The following is a 13,117-nucleotide window of genomic DNA, read 5'->3' as shown; positions in this document are numbered from 1 at the left end:
GCACAGAGACAAGAAATAAGGCGTCACACAAATGCGACTGACTAGATTATTGGTTTTGGTATTGCACTGAACGGGCTGTCTGACACTTCGGTTTGACCTCGCACCCTCAGAACTTTGTGTAACATGCTTTTTAACAGTGACACAGTTAGCAGACTTTCCATGATGCCAGATGCCAGCACAGTGGAAAGGCTCACTTGCATGACAGGATCCGGAAGCTGCTTACTAGAGGTAGGATCGTGCTTACAAGCGGAATGTAACGTTTTTGTTTATCCTTCAAGGTAGGCGTCATAGAACGAGGGACCATATACATATTTGTGTGTAATCTGCCGCGTTTTCCACGGCAGTGCACATGAGGAAAACTTATTGCGAAAACGCAAGGGTTTCCCAGGCTGAAGCGCTTTGAGACCGTCCCTCTCTCGAGATAGGGACTGGTTATTAGTGTAATATCATTGCACAGGAGAATCTCAGGCAGAAACACTGGAGGGAAGCTTATTTGGAAAATTACGTGGGATATAACACCGTAGGTGCTGCCAGTTGGAAGACTGCTTCTGGTGTCGCGAAACTGGCATGTGTTTGTGCATCGTGTGTTTCCAAAGACTCTGCTTTCAATTACGTCTATGCAAAGTTCAGCGCTTCCAGTTGCTGTCTTCCCGAATAGCTTCGTTACTGATTGTAGGGAAGGACCCTTCACGAAGCACTCCACATAACAGTGAACCAATTGGAGCTCTACAAGGGCCTCAAACTTCAAATATGCTTCCTCTGATTTTGCAACAATGTTTAGACCAGCCCAGGAGTCCTCAAGATAGAAGACCAACCCGAAGTTGTACTGCCGGGACGAGAGCACGGGGAAGTGCTTTTCACGGTATTTTTCTTGAAGAAACCGGCTGATTAATTCACAAGAAAGCTCTTCAGTCTTATTATACTTTTGTGAACCAGAGGGAGAGCCTATGCCGGTTGAAAATTGCAGTAGAGGCATTTGCACCACCCAGTATGACTCGTGCTCCTCAATAACTCTTGGGGTGTCCGAAGCGTAAAGTTTAGAAATGCCATAGGACAAGCTAAAGCGTACTCTCGTTTTGTCAATCTCGTGACTGCTTTTTGAAATAATTGTTTGGGAGTCATTCGAGAACTTTTTGTGAGCATCCTTTTCCAACTGTTCAGATATTGTGCCTTGTATCAGGTTACCTTGTTTTCTCGGAGTTTGATCTGAAATTTTAGCGGAATTAACCTCTTCCTGAGGCAAATATGCACCGCCCTTTGTATTTTGCAATTCTGGGAACGTGGAAGAGGAAAGGCGTCTTGATTTCGGGGTGAGTGCAAGAGCACCGCCCTGTAGGTTTGGGAGTACCAACGAAGGCCATTGAGGTTTAAAAATCGGGTGCGGGGAACTTGAAGCTATAGTTATGCCAGGGTTGCTCATTTTGATGCATATCTGTACGCAATTTAGCTTCACGACTCATTAGCGTTTCACGGAAGGAATTCAAGCCGGTTTGGCGAGAGTGACTTGTTGAGGCAGACGACAAGGTCACCTCAGTCAGAAGGTTATATGTCAAAGCTTTTTCTTCAAAAGCTTCGAAAAAAATAGAGGGATTAATTTTAAATGTTAAGTTTGCCCATCATTTGGATGCTGCGAAGAGCGGAAAGAGCTGTAGTGCTACAGAGCATGCATCACAAAATCAGTTCAATGAGCGCGCGGAAAGCTGCATTTTCAACAGCTTCAAATGATTGTTGTGAGAATAGCCGTTTCGTGTTTTGGTGGCTGCGAGCTGTTTTGTGTGCAACAAAGTGTGTTTACTGCCCAGAACTTCAGTTTTTCAAACTGGTCACGAAATAACCGTCGATTTCTTATTATAAGTATTGCATTCAGAGTTTGATCTCATAATTTCCAGAGCATCTCAGATCAAGCATGCACACTTGCTTGAGCGTGCGCGGTAGATTCAAGTTCACGCTCCCTGCTGTGCGTACACCTGAATGATCAGCCGGTCATTCATCTACTGACGCATTTTCATTTTGACTGCTAGCCATAATTTCTCACCTTGGCTTACCTCAATTAACCGAAACCACGAACAGCCAGGTACAATGCGTTCCCTTCTGGTCGTGGCCGGCATAGCCGGTTGTAGCTCTCTTGCTGCAACCGATGCACGACATCGGTTCCTCAGTGAAACACTTGAAGAGCCCGAAGATGTGATGCTAAAGACAGCAGATCTTCACGCCAATCTTTTGCGCGAGCCTCCCATGACGATCAAGTTGGACAACAGATACAAGTTTACCGGTCTTGGGGAGTTGGTATCCCAGCTGATTGATCACCACACCACCATGGGAAGCGTCGGTTCCTCTGGAACGATGGCTCGGCAAAAATTGCTTAACTACCATAACAGCCAGTATTTTGGCGAGATCAAGATCGGAACCCCCGGGAGGCGATTTGTTGTAGTAAGCGATGAGATCATGCTTCCCGACGGCTCAAAAATGGAATCACACTTGAATCCGTCTTCAGGTCTTTGATACTGGTTCCTCAAATCTTTGGGTTCCCGCAGCAGAATGCGAGAAGTAAAAAACATTTTACTTAAAGCACACGATTGAACTATTTATACTGAGTACTTGCAGAGGAGGATGCGCACCGCACGAGAAATTCGACCCAAAGTACTCCAGCACGTTTTCACCAATACGGTCACTCACTGGAGATCCAGCAGTCGCATTCATTCAAGTAAGAATCTCGTACTTTACAGTTTCAACAAGTAGCTCATTTCCTGTTGCAGTACGGAACAGGAGCATGCGTTCTTCGAATGGGTCGCGATATCGTTGAGATCGGTGGCATGTAAGGCAATAACAGCTTTCTTCACTGCGCAGCACTTTCTTCATCTTCTTATTCAGTAAAGTGCCCAACCAGGCAATCGGCCTTGCCGTCGAAGGTGCGTTAAAGCTAAAAATCAGCCCAATATGGCACTATACGTCATTTTCTCTCTTCAGAATCTACTCATCCCTTCGCGGACTTGCCATTTGACGGGCTAGTCGGTCTGGGTTTCCCCGATGTGTCGGGCGAAGAGGGGCTTCCGTCAAGCGCACTTCCAATCGTCGATCAAATGGTCAAGGAGGTTCGTCGTTGTTAGAGCAAACTCCTCGAACGCCGCTTATGGCTGCCTTCACTCCAGAAAGTTCTCGACCGTAACGTGTTTTCCGTCTACATGAGCGAAGACATCAATCGGTATGAGCATGAATAATGACTTAAAACTGCCGTATGGGTAGCCATGATATAAATTCGTAGGCCTGGAGAGATTTCGGTAAAGAGCTCGAACCACTTTCCGCAACGCTCGCTTGCAAATCCTCCTTAGTTTGGAGCAGCGGACCCTAAGTATACCTTCGCTGGGCACACACCTAAATGGTTCCCCGTCATCTCTCTCGGTACGCCATTCGCTCACCACTACTCAACTACTCGGCTTTCATACTGTTTTTTAATCAGACTACTGGTTTGTCCTTGTTCTCATTGTTGCTCATGGAAGCAACTTAAGCACTGATACGCTTACAGGGAGATTGGTCTCCATGGGCTAAAGATCAATGGAAAATCCTTTGGCGTCTGTGAGAAGCGCGGCTGTCGCGCAGCCGTTGACACAGGATCCAGTTTGGTACGAGATTGCAAAGTATGCTCATCAAGCAATTTGCATTTACTGTCGTGCAGATAACTGGACCATCATCCGTCATCAATCCCCTCATCAAAGCCCTCAACGTTGCTGAGAACTGCTCGAATCTTGGAACCCTACCCACAGTAGGTTCACAACTACGTCGCTCGCTTTTTCCAAGATATAAATTTTTGTCTGCAGCTCACATTTGTTTTGAAAGATATATACGGAAGGCTCGTCAACTTCAGCCTGGAACCAAGGGACTACGTAGTGGAGGAGCTGGATGCCGTAAGCGTTCGTAATCCTTGCATGCTTCATTCATTCGGCATAGAACGTCACACAGAGAGGCAACGCCAACAACTGCGCGGCCGGCTTCATGGCAATGGTAAGCCAGCATTATGCTACTACGGCTTTAGAATGTTACTATAGTTTGTCTCTCCAGGACGTACCAGCGCCCCGTGGGCCCTTGTTCGTGCTCGGAAATTCCTTCATCCGGAAATACTACAGTATATTTGACCGCGATCACATGGTATGGCAAAACCCAAACATGAAATAGAAATAAACTCCTATCAATGCTCAAACTCGCAGATGGTTGGCTTCATGCGGTAAGCATATCATGAATATCTTTGGCCAAGCAAGAAATGAATCCACGGCGTAACGAAAATAACGCTTTAGGGCAAACCACGAAGGTGAGTGTAATGTCGAACCTTTGTATGGCACCACATCTCCACTAATTTTGCAAAAACAGGTTCCGGACCGCTCATCAAGGGATTTCCATCATCTGCATCATCGGCGTCGGCGTCGTGCCTTGTTGCAGCCAGCGCTGCTGCAATCGCACTGGCCTTCTTTTGAATGTTTCCCGAACATTTTGCACTTGTGTCGATGCGATATGTGCCATCATAAGCACATTCCCGACATGCCAATTCAATCATCTACCCTTTCGAGTGTTTCGCCCTGAGTACAACGAACCATGTAGACAGCTACTGCAGTTTGAAAAGAGAATTGCAACAAATGCACAATGGTTATGGGAAGAAGCTAGAGAAAATTAACCTACATAGAGGTTGAACCTGCGTCGTTTCTTCTCCGGTTCGTTCGACAACTGTTCGAAAAGATCATGGCTCCACTTCCCGTCTGCACTGCTTGCGGCTGCACGCAGTTGCACAGTGAGCAATGCGTGCTGTTGCGAAAACTTTAGCGTATCCTCTGGACATTCATTAGTTTTATGACCTACCTGCTGCGTGTCTTCTTTCCTGTGGTGTTCGTCCTAGAATCCCGGCCTGTTGCAGCACAAAAAGGCAGTCTTCCAGATGCATTAGAAACAAGATATCTAGTTCGCAGCTAAAATAAGAAGGCGGTCTTACCGTTTTCCGGTTTCGCCATGCAGCTGGCTGAATAGGAACCGGCGTCCTGTGTAAATGACGTTGATCTGGTTGAATTGAACGCTGAAAAATGCCATTGTGAAGTTGCATGCGCTGGAAATCGGCAGGCGTGGTATATCTGACCCGCTGCTGCGGAGATATTAATAAGTTTCTATCGTTCCGTCGAGCTACTAGCCTAACAGATCGGCCCGTCTGACCAGGAAACGGAGGTTGCGGAAAGTCATAGTGCTCTTCTCCATCTAGCCGGTTCCATCTATTATAGCCAAAAGGCTGAACTCTGTTCATACTGGGGAAAAAGCGATCATCCCTATCCGGAGGAAACCGCGGATTTCTCCAGTATCTTCGTGGGGACAGTTCTTGGTATGATCCATGCATCTCTGCAACGCCGGGAAATGCTGCTGGTTCGGCAGTCACGATTCTGCGCTTCAGAGCTCTCCTGTTTAGTTTAGTACTGCGCAGATTATCTCCTGAAGCAGGCCTTGCATGGACATCTCCCGATTCATCTTTCCTCCGAAAAAATACATCATCCGATGCGACGTTCCTATCGCAAATCGCGCCGGTAGGGCGCCTAGCTTCCACGTGCGAGTGTCCTTCGTTCCTTGGCCTCTCATCACGCCTCTGTAGTGGGGAAGGACGACTGCGTTGAAGGTCCGTTGTTGACGCATCGTCTTCCCCCTTAACCGGCAAATCACTCTGTCCGTGAATCTGCTCTTCTGCCTGCGGATCGCGCTTCTGGGCAGTTACGTCATGGTTTGTAGTCAGCGCATTTGCCTCAGAAGACTGCCTACACTTTTCTGCAACGGGAAGCTCGGATGCTGGAGGTGTCCTTGGAGGGCTGGACCGGCGCTCATTGCGCTCGTCTCGCTCGACGTCAGGAACCCTGGAGCGGGCTGACGGTGAGCGTGAAACGGATACAGCTTGCCTCGATCCCGGACAGGCCTCATTTATGTGCTTTGGCGTTTCTTGCAGCTCTTTTGCAGTAGATATTTCTTCTGTCACGGCGTCTTCTACATGCTTTGGAGAACCGTGTTGTTTAGAGGCCAGCTTTTCCTGGCGAGATACAGAATGCCTAGCCGAATCCCCTCCCTTGCCTTCAGTGTTATGCGGCTTCGAAGAGACAAGATCAGGGGTCGGGCAGTCAGCAGATCGGCAAGGAGATCCACTGGTGGAATGCACTTCAGACCGTCTTGAGTGCTTGCTCGCCTCTGCCACAGTTTGCGCCCTTGATGTGCTGTGCGATGGCAGAGGAGATCGGCACTGTGACTGTAACGAGCTCCTCGAAGAGCCCCCAACCCTTCTGTAGTCGCCAGCAGATCGCGCATCATCTTTGTGAACATGCTCAGTTGATTGACGAGTCAGATTTTGCTCCTCTTCTTGCCTGGAGACGACTGGGGAGCGTCGGGGAGTTCCCTGAGGAGGGCCTTCAGGGCGCTGACTTGCGTCTGCTGCCTTTGTTCCTGTCCGGTGGCTTTCTGATCTTCGACAAGACCTGCTTGGGTCAACTGGCGATCGCCCGCTAGCAGTCGCCGCACTGTTCTTTCGGGCCCAACTGCCTGACCTGCTTCTACTGCGAGACCACTTCGAGTTCCTCCCATGTGATCGTGCGTGTTCACTAGATGAAGCCCTTTTGTGTCCTTGTGGCATCCTAGGTGACTGTCGACGGGCATTGCCGTGGTGTGACCCGCTTCGATCTCTCGAGCGATCTCTTGCGGCGCACCGATCTGTGTCACGTGGTCGGCGTGCACTTCCTCTGTTGGATGAAACGTCATATCGGCTTGATGCACCTCCCTTCAAAGGTTCTCGTTCTGAGGAAACGTAGCTTCTTCTCCGTCCTTCGTGCCTTTCGCGGTACCAATCCCTGGAGTGCGACCGGTATCGCGCATCTCGGCGCCCCGACTGATCCCCTCGCGCGGGACTCCTACACCGACCGCCGCGAGAAGGGCTCCGCGATGGAGCTCGATTAACCTCTTTCGACCGCAGGTATGAAGCCCTGCTTCCAAAGCGAGCTGCTGGTGCATCGTTCCGCCGGTACTTCTCATTCCTAGCCGTGGAGTCTACACTTCTGCTACGAGGACGTCTTATGGAGCGGCTTCCGCTGCGCCGGTAAGGTGCAGTGCGGCCACTTCTGTAGGCCCGCGAGTCTCTGCCGTAACGCGCTGGCGATGGACTTCTGCGTCGGTACTTTTCATATTCCGGGCTGCGATTTCGATAGGGTCGCCGATAGGAGTCCGCGCCTCGGTAGCGTCGGTCTGGGCTTCTGTAGTCTGCTCGACCGCTGCGGCGTCCCACGTAGTCTTTTGATCTACCGCCTGATGGGCTTCTCCGTGACTCTGAAACGCGATCATACCCCATGGTGAGACAATTCTTCAGTGAACCTAGTGTACGTTGACGGCCTTCTCATTCAAACGCAGCACTCTGCATGGATCGCAGCTGCTGCGGCAACAAATGGAACTAATGGATTTTCTTTCAGGTTCGTTGCTCCTTGCACAGCAAGTGAGCGATCGAAAGCAAGTAGCGACGTGGGCCGGCCAAGTCTTTAGTATGCTTTGAAGAAGCTTGCCGGACCGTATCACTTGTAGAGGGGGCGGCTTCGCATTGCACACTGGCACAATGGGAGCGTCAATGGGAGCCGCAGTAGCCTGCTGATTTCCTCACCTCCAACACAGAGCATTACCCAGAGTGAGGGGATCTGAGGTACCAACACCCTGCAGTGTTGCCACAGTGGGTGACCTCAGGCGCCAGCAAACAAGAATAGCGCAAAAAAAATCATATACTTGTTTGAAATGACGAAAGCAAGGCCGTTAATGACTTCAAAATGTCGAAAATTGAGCCCCCCGTCCGACGGCATGCAGCAGGAGACATGATCAGTCCATGAAGCCTGCACCAGTCGCAAGCGATTACGCTCACGCAATGATACAACCACTAAGGGTCTAAAAGACAACACAAGCGAAATAATTTACAAGAGATGCTGCACCAAATGGTGCAGCCCCATCGGCGCTGGGTGGCCGTTATGAGAGCTGTTCCCAGCCACAGCCCCACAACCAATATTGGAGAGCCTTCTGTCTGACTTCCCTCGCGCATATGTCATTAATTCCCTTCGTGGTAATTTTAGCTTTTTTTGCACTGAAAGGGAGCAGGTTGCCTTGGTGCTGTGCAGCTGTAACTAATGGCTCGCCACCATGGTCATGATGGGCCTTAATGGAGGGCGTCTTGTGATGCCTATGGCGGATGACATGCACACCCATCTCCGGCAAGTGGAACTGATGGATATGGTCACGCTTCAAATACGCAAGGGAGGGTGGTGAGCAGCCGCGCATGTCCTCTGCAAAGCACAGACCGCGAGCCTGCTCCTTCGTGATGTTTGAACTACCGTATCGCACTGCAGTTGAATTTCATGTTAAGTCAGGAAAGTAAGCTTTCTTGGTCACTGCGAATCTTTCTGCTTGTGTCTATGCGCCGTCCAGCGACCGGGTCCTGGTGATGCCCAACACTGTGCCGCCGATTGTGACATGCTCACAAGCGCTCGAATACAGAAATGAACTTCTGAAAAGGGTGAGCACCACCTTGCAGCTCGTTGGTTTGCTACTTTGTGCTCTGCTTCATCCATTAACGTCTTTCCTCCTATACGAATACCCCCTAGCCTAGAATGTGTACAGACCTGGGTAACATTTCCCGGGACACAAAAGAGGTGTAAGCCTCAACAAAAGCGTAGCTTTTGCACCTTCACGAAAGTGTCTGCCATTCTATTTTGTCCAGAATGCGAAAATAAGCCTCTAGTGTTGCTTTGCCAGGACCCCAATGTGAATTACTTGATGACCTTGTACCTCTGCCGCGAGATCGACGCCGACGATATCGCCAAGCGCGCGAAGGAATCGCATGTTGTTGGAGTGGGTTCTCCATTGGCGGGATGTAATTATCCACCAGGAGATGTGCAGTGCTGTAGAATTGCTTTTCTTCTGAATGCTAATACATTAGAAGCGGGTCCATTCAAATGACAACGGATACTGCATGCTGCATCCACTTGTTCAGCTGCCATGCTTTTTGTTCGTTGCTCTTCGCAGGTTAAACTATACCCGCGTGGTGTGACAACAAACTCCGAGGCCGGCGTGGAGGTAGGGAATAATTCTGTGCAGTGAACGCGGCGCCTTGTCTCTCAGTCCAACTAGCGTACTGTTTCATTAGGAGGCAGCGGTGGAGTGCTAAGTCTGAACTGTTCACCTGGGATCAAGTGGCTGCGGCGGCGTGCATTCTGGTAGGACCTTACCCAATATGAGGGTGTCTTTAAAGTGATGGAAGAACTCGGCATGAGTTTGCACATCCACGCTGAAAAGCCAGACGCGCCGACACTCCGCGCGGAAGAAATGTTCTTACCTATATTTGAAGACGTGAGCAACTCACAGCTGCACCAGATGCATCTGGGAGAAATGACTAAGACGAGTGAAGTTTCCACAATGCGCACTTTTAGCTGTGGTACTCTCTTTGCTTTGGACGTGGATCTTGGGGGCTATCATACGACTTTAGTGTTCTGCATGTGCCGCTGCTTCTGTATACTTCAGCTCCATTCGCGCTTCCCCAAACTGAAGATCGTTTTCGAGCACATTTCAACGGCTGCAGCAGTAAAAGCGATTAAGGGCAAACCTAATGTAGCCGCATCTATAACTGCTCACCACCTGCGGGTGAGCGTCGCGTTCAGCCGCAGCTTCTGATCCCTTCCCAGACCAAGTCAAGAGGCCACAGCCGGGCCACTGAGCTCAAGCAGGGCGGCCACCAGATTGTTTTGCCACGAGAAATCCCAGATCTTGAGCTTAAAAGCCTTTGTGTCACGCGTTTCTGTTTGCTGTGCGTGAAGCTGACCACTGAGGATGTGTGGACAACAGAGGATGTTCAGCGCCAGATGGACTGTTCCGATAAATCATCTATCCAGCCTCGCGTAGCTCACTCCCACAACTTTTGCAAACCCATTGCAAAGAGCGCGGAGGACCGAGAGGCGCTCCTGCAGGTAAGCATATTCTCAAGAAGAACAGGAACCCATGTAGAAGTTGTCTCCGTCTATTTAAGTGTTACTTATGTATCGATGCAGTGTTCCTTTATAGTTCAGATCATGGTGCATTCGCTTAGTCACTACTGCAGTATTACTTGAGAATGACTGCAGGTCGTGCGCGAGGGTCATCCGCAGTTCTTTCTAGGCTCGGATTCTGCGCCTCATCCTCGGCAAGTGAATCCGCTCTAATTGACGCCACAGATTTTAGCTTAGGCTGTTGTTCTGCGCCACTCAGTGAAGTGGCGGTACTTGCGGCGGCACCTGCTACCCCAGTTCAGCTACTTTTCCGGTTCTGTCCACAGGCACAAGAAAGATTCATATCCGCCAGCAGCTGGTGTATTCACGCAACCCTTCCTTCTTGCGGTAGGTTTTACTCCATTTCATGTGGCTGTTTAGCATGAACTTTGCACTTTCAGGTTCACGATTTAGGTGTTTAGGCGCAAGCGAGTCGCATCAAATGAATGTGATGCAACCGCCTAGCTCACAGATGTCTTTGCACTCATGCGCTAATCAATTGTGCAGCCAGTGTGAAGTGGAACTCCATGTACGGACAGATTTACGCTAGTGTTCCTCTGGCTTACTTGTGTGCAGTATCTCGCAGACACTTTTGCCCGTGCGGGATGCCTAGACAAATTGCAAAGTTTTGCTTGCGAAAACGCAGCAGCTTTCTTTGGGCTTCCTAAAAAGGGTGAGCAGCAACTCCGTCGCACAAAATAACAGAAACACAGCCAAGTTGCCAGCTCTTTAGGAGTTCATGCAGCCAAAACATAGTATCTCAGCTGGTTAGATTTGACTTAATGCCATCACATTGGTTTCCAGACATCTCTCTTCTTTAATGGCCTACAAGTTAAAGTGCGACTTTAGCGCTCAGGACTCCGTTTTCTGTCTGTGCAGAGCTGGTGGAGGGCGAGGATTGCGTTGTGCTGGAGCAGACACCGTGCAGGGTAAGGATGCCGTTGGCGTAGCTGGTGTGAATGAGGGCCAAGGGTACTTTGTTGAATTTCAATATCGCGCTTAACGGGATGGTGTTAAAGCTAGCTGTGCGTCTTCTAAGCTGCAAGCCCAGCCATTTCATTTTCTTCCCGAGTTTATGCATGTTCGGGATTTGTACGATCGTTATGTTTACTGCTGTCGCCATTGGCAACAAAGCGTTCAAGATGTGTTACGCAGCGACGCCTATGCAGCCCAGCAGCTGTTTCGTTTTCGCATGCAATATTTTTCATCTCTGTGTTTGTGTTCCCCTTCAGATCCCGAATGTCGTCTGTGGAGCTGAAGGTACTAGCACGGACGTTGTTCCCTTCCTCGCTGGCCATGAACTTGGCTACACCCTAAAAGTAGTCCCGTTTTCCAGGAGCTTGGAGGCTCGTCAGTGACGGGCTGTAGTCCTTGGGTTTAGCGTAACTGAAAACATGAGCTCGCCTGGTGAAACGGCCATTTGGTGGCTCGTGCAAATGTGAGCATGAGTGCTGGTCCATACGCCCCACTGCAGTCGCCGCAGCACGCAAGCAGCAGCTCGCTATCGTGGCTAGCTGCCAATGATTGAATGGTTACTTCCAATGCAGATTTGAAGTGAGATGGCAACGTCTGTCTCCTAGCTCTTACTCTGTCTGTGACGCCGATGCCTTCGCAAAGGCGTTGGTCGACTATTTGCTGACAACTCGCTGCCGACGGTGCTAATTTAGCAGTGTAGCGTGTGCGGGTTGACGCTAATAGCGCAGTTCAATGTCGTATCAGCACACAGCTTAAGAGCACTGTAGCAAAGTTACGTGGTGGTAGACGGACTGTTCGCCAGCCAGACACTGTAGTCAGTTCCGGGCTGCAACACAGAGTACTGACACTGAGAAGGGTTCGTGTCTTGCAGAGTTGCACAGTATCTCGGTCTGTGCTTATGTTACTGCTGCTGCGTGTTTTATCCGCGCTTGTCGCCTGCACTTTCCAGCGTGCACGTGGTCCGGTTGCTGCCTTCAGCCGAGCCACTCGGTCCAGAGGCAATGTGATATCCTTGGAATCCCGAATACCTGACATCTCTAGAGACGGACCAAATTCCTCAAACTAGAATGAACTAACTGTCATACAGTGCATTTACTGCGGTTTCACGTGTATGTTTTGGCAAATGGCACGATGAGTGGGTGTAGACTAGGTGGACGCGCAGCAGCTGCCTCAGCTGTCTAATTTTCCCTTAGACAACCGTATAAAAGGTAAAACAATTTGCGAACGAGACAAAATTGACGCATGCAAGCGCCTCAAAGCCTCGCTATGCACGCCACAGCTTGTCGTCCGAGGCCCCACGAGGATCCGTATCCTCTGGCAGCTCTCGAGTGGGAGCCACGTAGGCCAAAGTTGCTGTTTATATAGTTTTTCTTCTCATTACATGCTTGATTGCACAGGCATTGGGGGGCTATTTGGGTCCATACGGTCAATCAACCGCGGAAATAGATAGGGGACAGTACCAGACGGATTTGCACATGGTGCCTTCACGCCTGATCAGATCCATGTGTTCTCTGTAAAATCTGCAGCATCAAGCCGCTGTAAGCACGATTTCCTGAGAGGCATCTGCAGTGGCCTCTCTTGGGTTTCTTCGAGTCTCTTTAATCGTTTGTTCCCACCCATCATCCCTGGTGATGCGGTCCGTGTCTGCGGACTCCTCTCGACTTCGCACACAAAGCAGCCTCACAAGACCTCTTTGCCCTACGTGAAGGCTGTCAAGAATGCATATGGGATCTCCGGGTTCTTCTTTGTTCCTCTATTATCCGCACAAAAGAGACGCAGGGCGGAAGGTTTGGATACAGGCCAAAGCAGGTCTTTGTGAGTGGGAGAGGCGTCAGCCACTAACGGCACCTTGATCTTCCGTTTCCCACCATTTACTCAATGAAGCCTGTTTCCCTAGCTTACTTATCTCTCCGAAAGCCTACGTGTCGCTGCATCCCCTCGCAAGTTTGAACGGCATGCACTTTGGTGCCTGCCGTTCCCAGAGCCGGCAGAGAGCTGAATTTGTTTGAAAAAGTGAACCGCATGCGAGCGCCACCGTCACAAGAACAGCAGTAACAACAAAACAATAGCATCATGAGCGTTTGACAACATGT

The 13,117-nt window shown here is 49.9% G+C and overlaps 3 protein-coding genes across 3 annotated transcripts; 2 read left to right on the top strand and 1 right to left on the bottom strand.

Annotated features, from left to right (window-relative positions):
• Window positions 1–2,079: 2,079 nt before the first annotated feature.
• Window positions 2,080–4,170, top strand: ETH_00001725 (Aspartyl proteinase (Eimepsin); the record flags this gene model as incomplete). The annotated part of the gene is made up of 9 exons (XM_013377550.1): window positions 2,080–2,494; window positions 2,605–2,704; window positions 2,872–2,909; window positions 2,968–3,092; window positions 3,150–3,202; window positions 3,524–3,620; window positions 3,816–3,902; window positions 3,958–3,999; window positions 4,057–4,170. The coding sequence occupies 9 exons, from the start codon at window positions 2,080–2,082 to the stop codon at window positions 4,168–4,170; spliced, it is 1,071 nt and encodes a 356-aa protein (XP_013233004.1).
• Window positions 4,171–4,538: 368 nt separating this feature from the next.
• Window positions 4,539–7,345, bottom strand: ETH_00001720 (uncharacterized protein; the record flags this gene model as incomplete). The annotated part of the gene is made up of 4 exons (XM_013377549.1): window positions 4,539–4,568; window positions 4,669–4,760; window positions 4,846–4,891; window positions 4,976–7,345. The coding sequence occupies 4 exons, from the start codon at window positions 7,343–7,345 to the stop codon at window positions 4,539–4,541; spliced, it is 2,538 nt and encodes an 845-aa protein (XP_013233003.1).
• An 827-nt stretch (window positions 7,346–8,172) lies between these two features.
• On the top strand, window positions 8,173–11,407 carry ETH_00001715 (dihydroorotase protein, putative; the record flags this gene model as incomplete). The annotated part of the gene is made up of 12 exons (XM_013377548.1): window positions 8,173–8,294; window positions 8,458–8,545; window positions 8,785–8,880; window positions 9,055–9,105; window positions 9,250–9,378; window positions 9,550–9,669; window positions 9,843–9,992; window positions 10,146–10,204; window positions 10,337–10,397; window positions 10,626–10,722; window positions 10,929–10,978; window positions 11,282–11,407. The coding sequence occupies 12 exons, from the start codon at window positions 8,173–8,175 to the stop codon at window positions 11,405–11,407; spliced, it is 1,149 nt and encodes a 382-aa protein (XP_013233002.1).
• Between the last annotated feature and the right edge of the window lie 1,710 nt (window positions 11,408–13,117).

Source organism: Eimeria tenella, genomic scaffold, assembly GCF_000499545.2.
Source record: "Eimeria tenella Houghton genomic scaffold, Eth_scaff55, whole genome shotgun sequence".
NCBI lineage: Eukaryota > Apicomplexa > Conoidasida > Eucoccidiorida > Eimeriidae > Eimeria > Eimeria tenella.
This window is presented reverse-complemented; position numbering and strand designations above follow the sequence as displayed.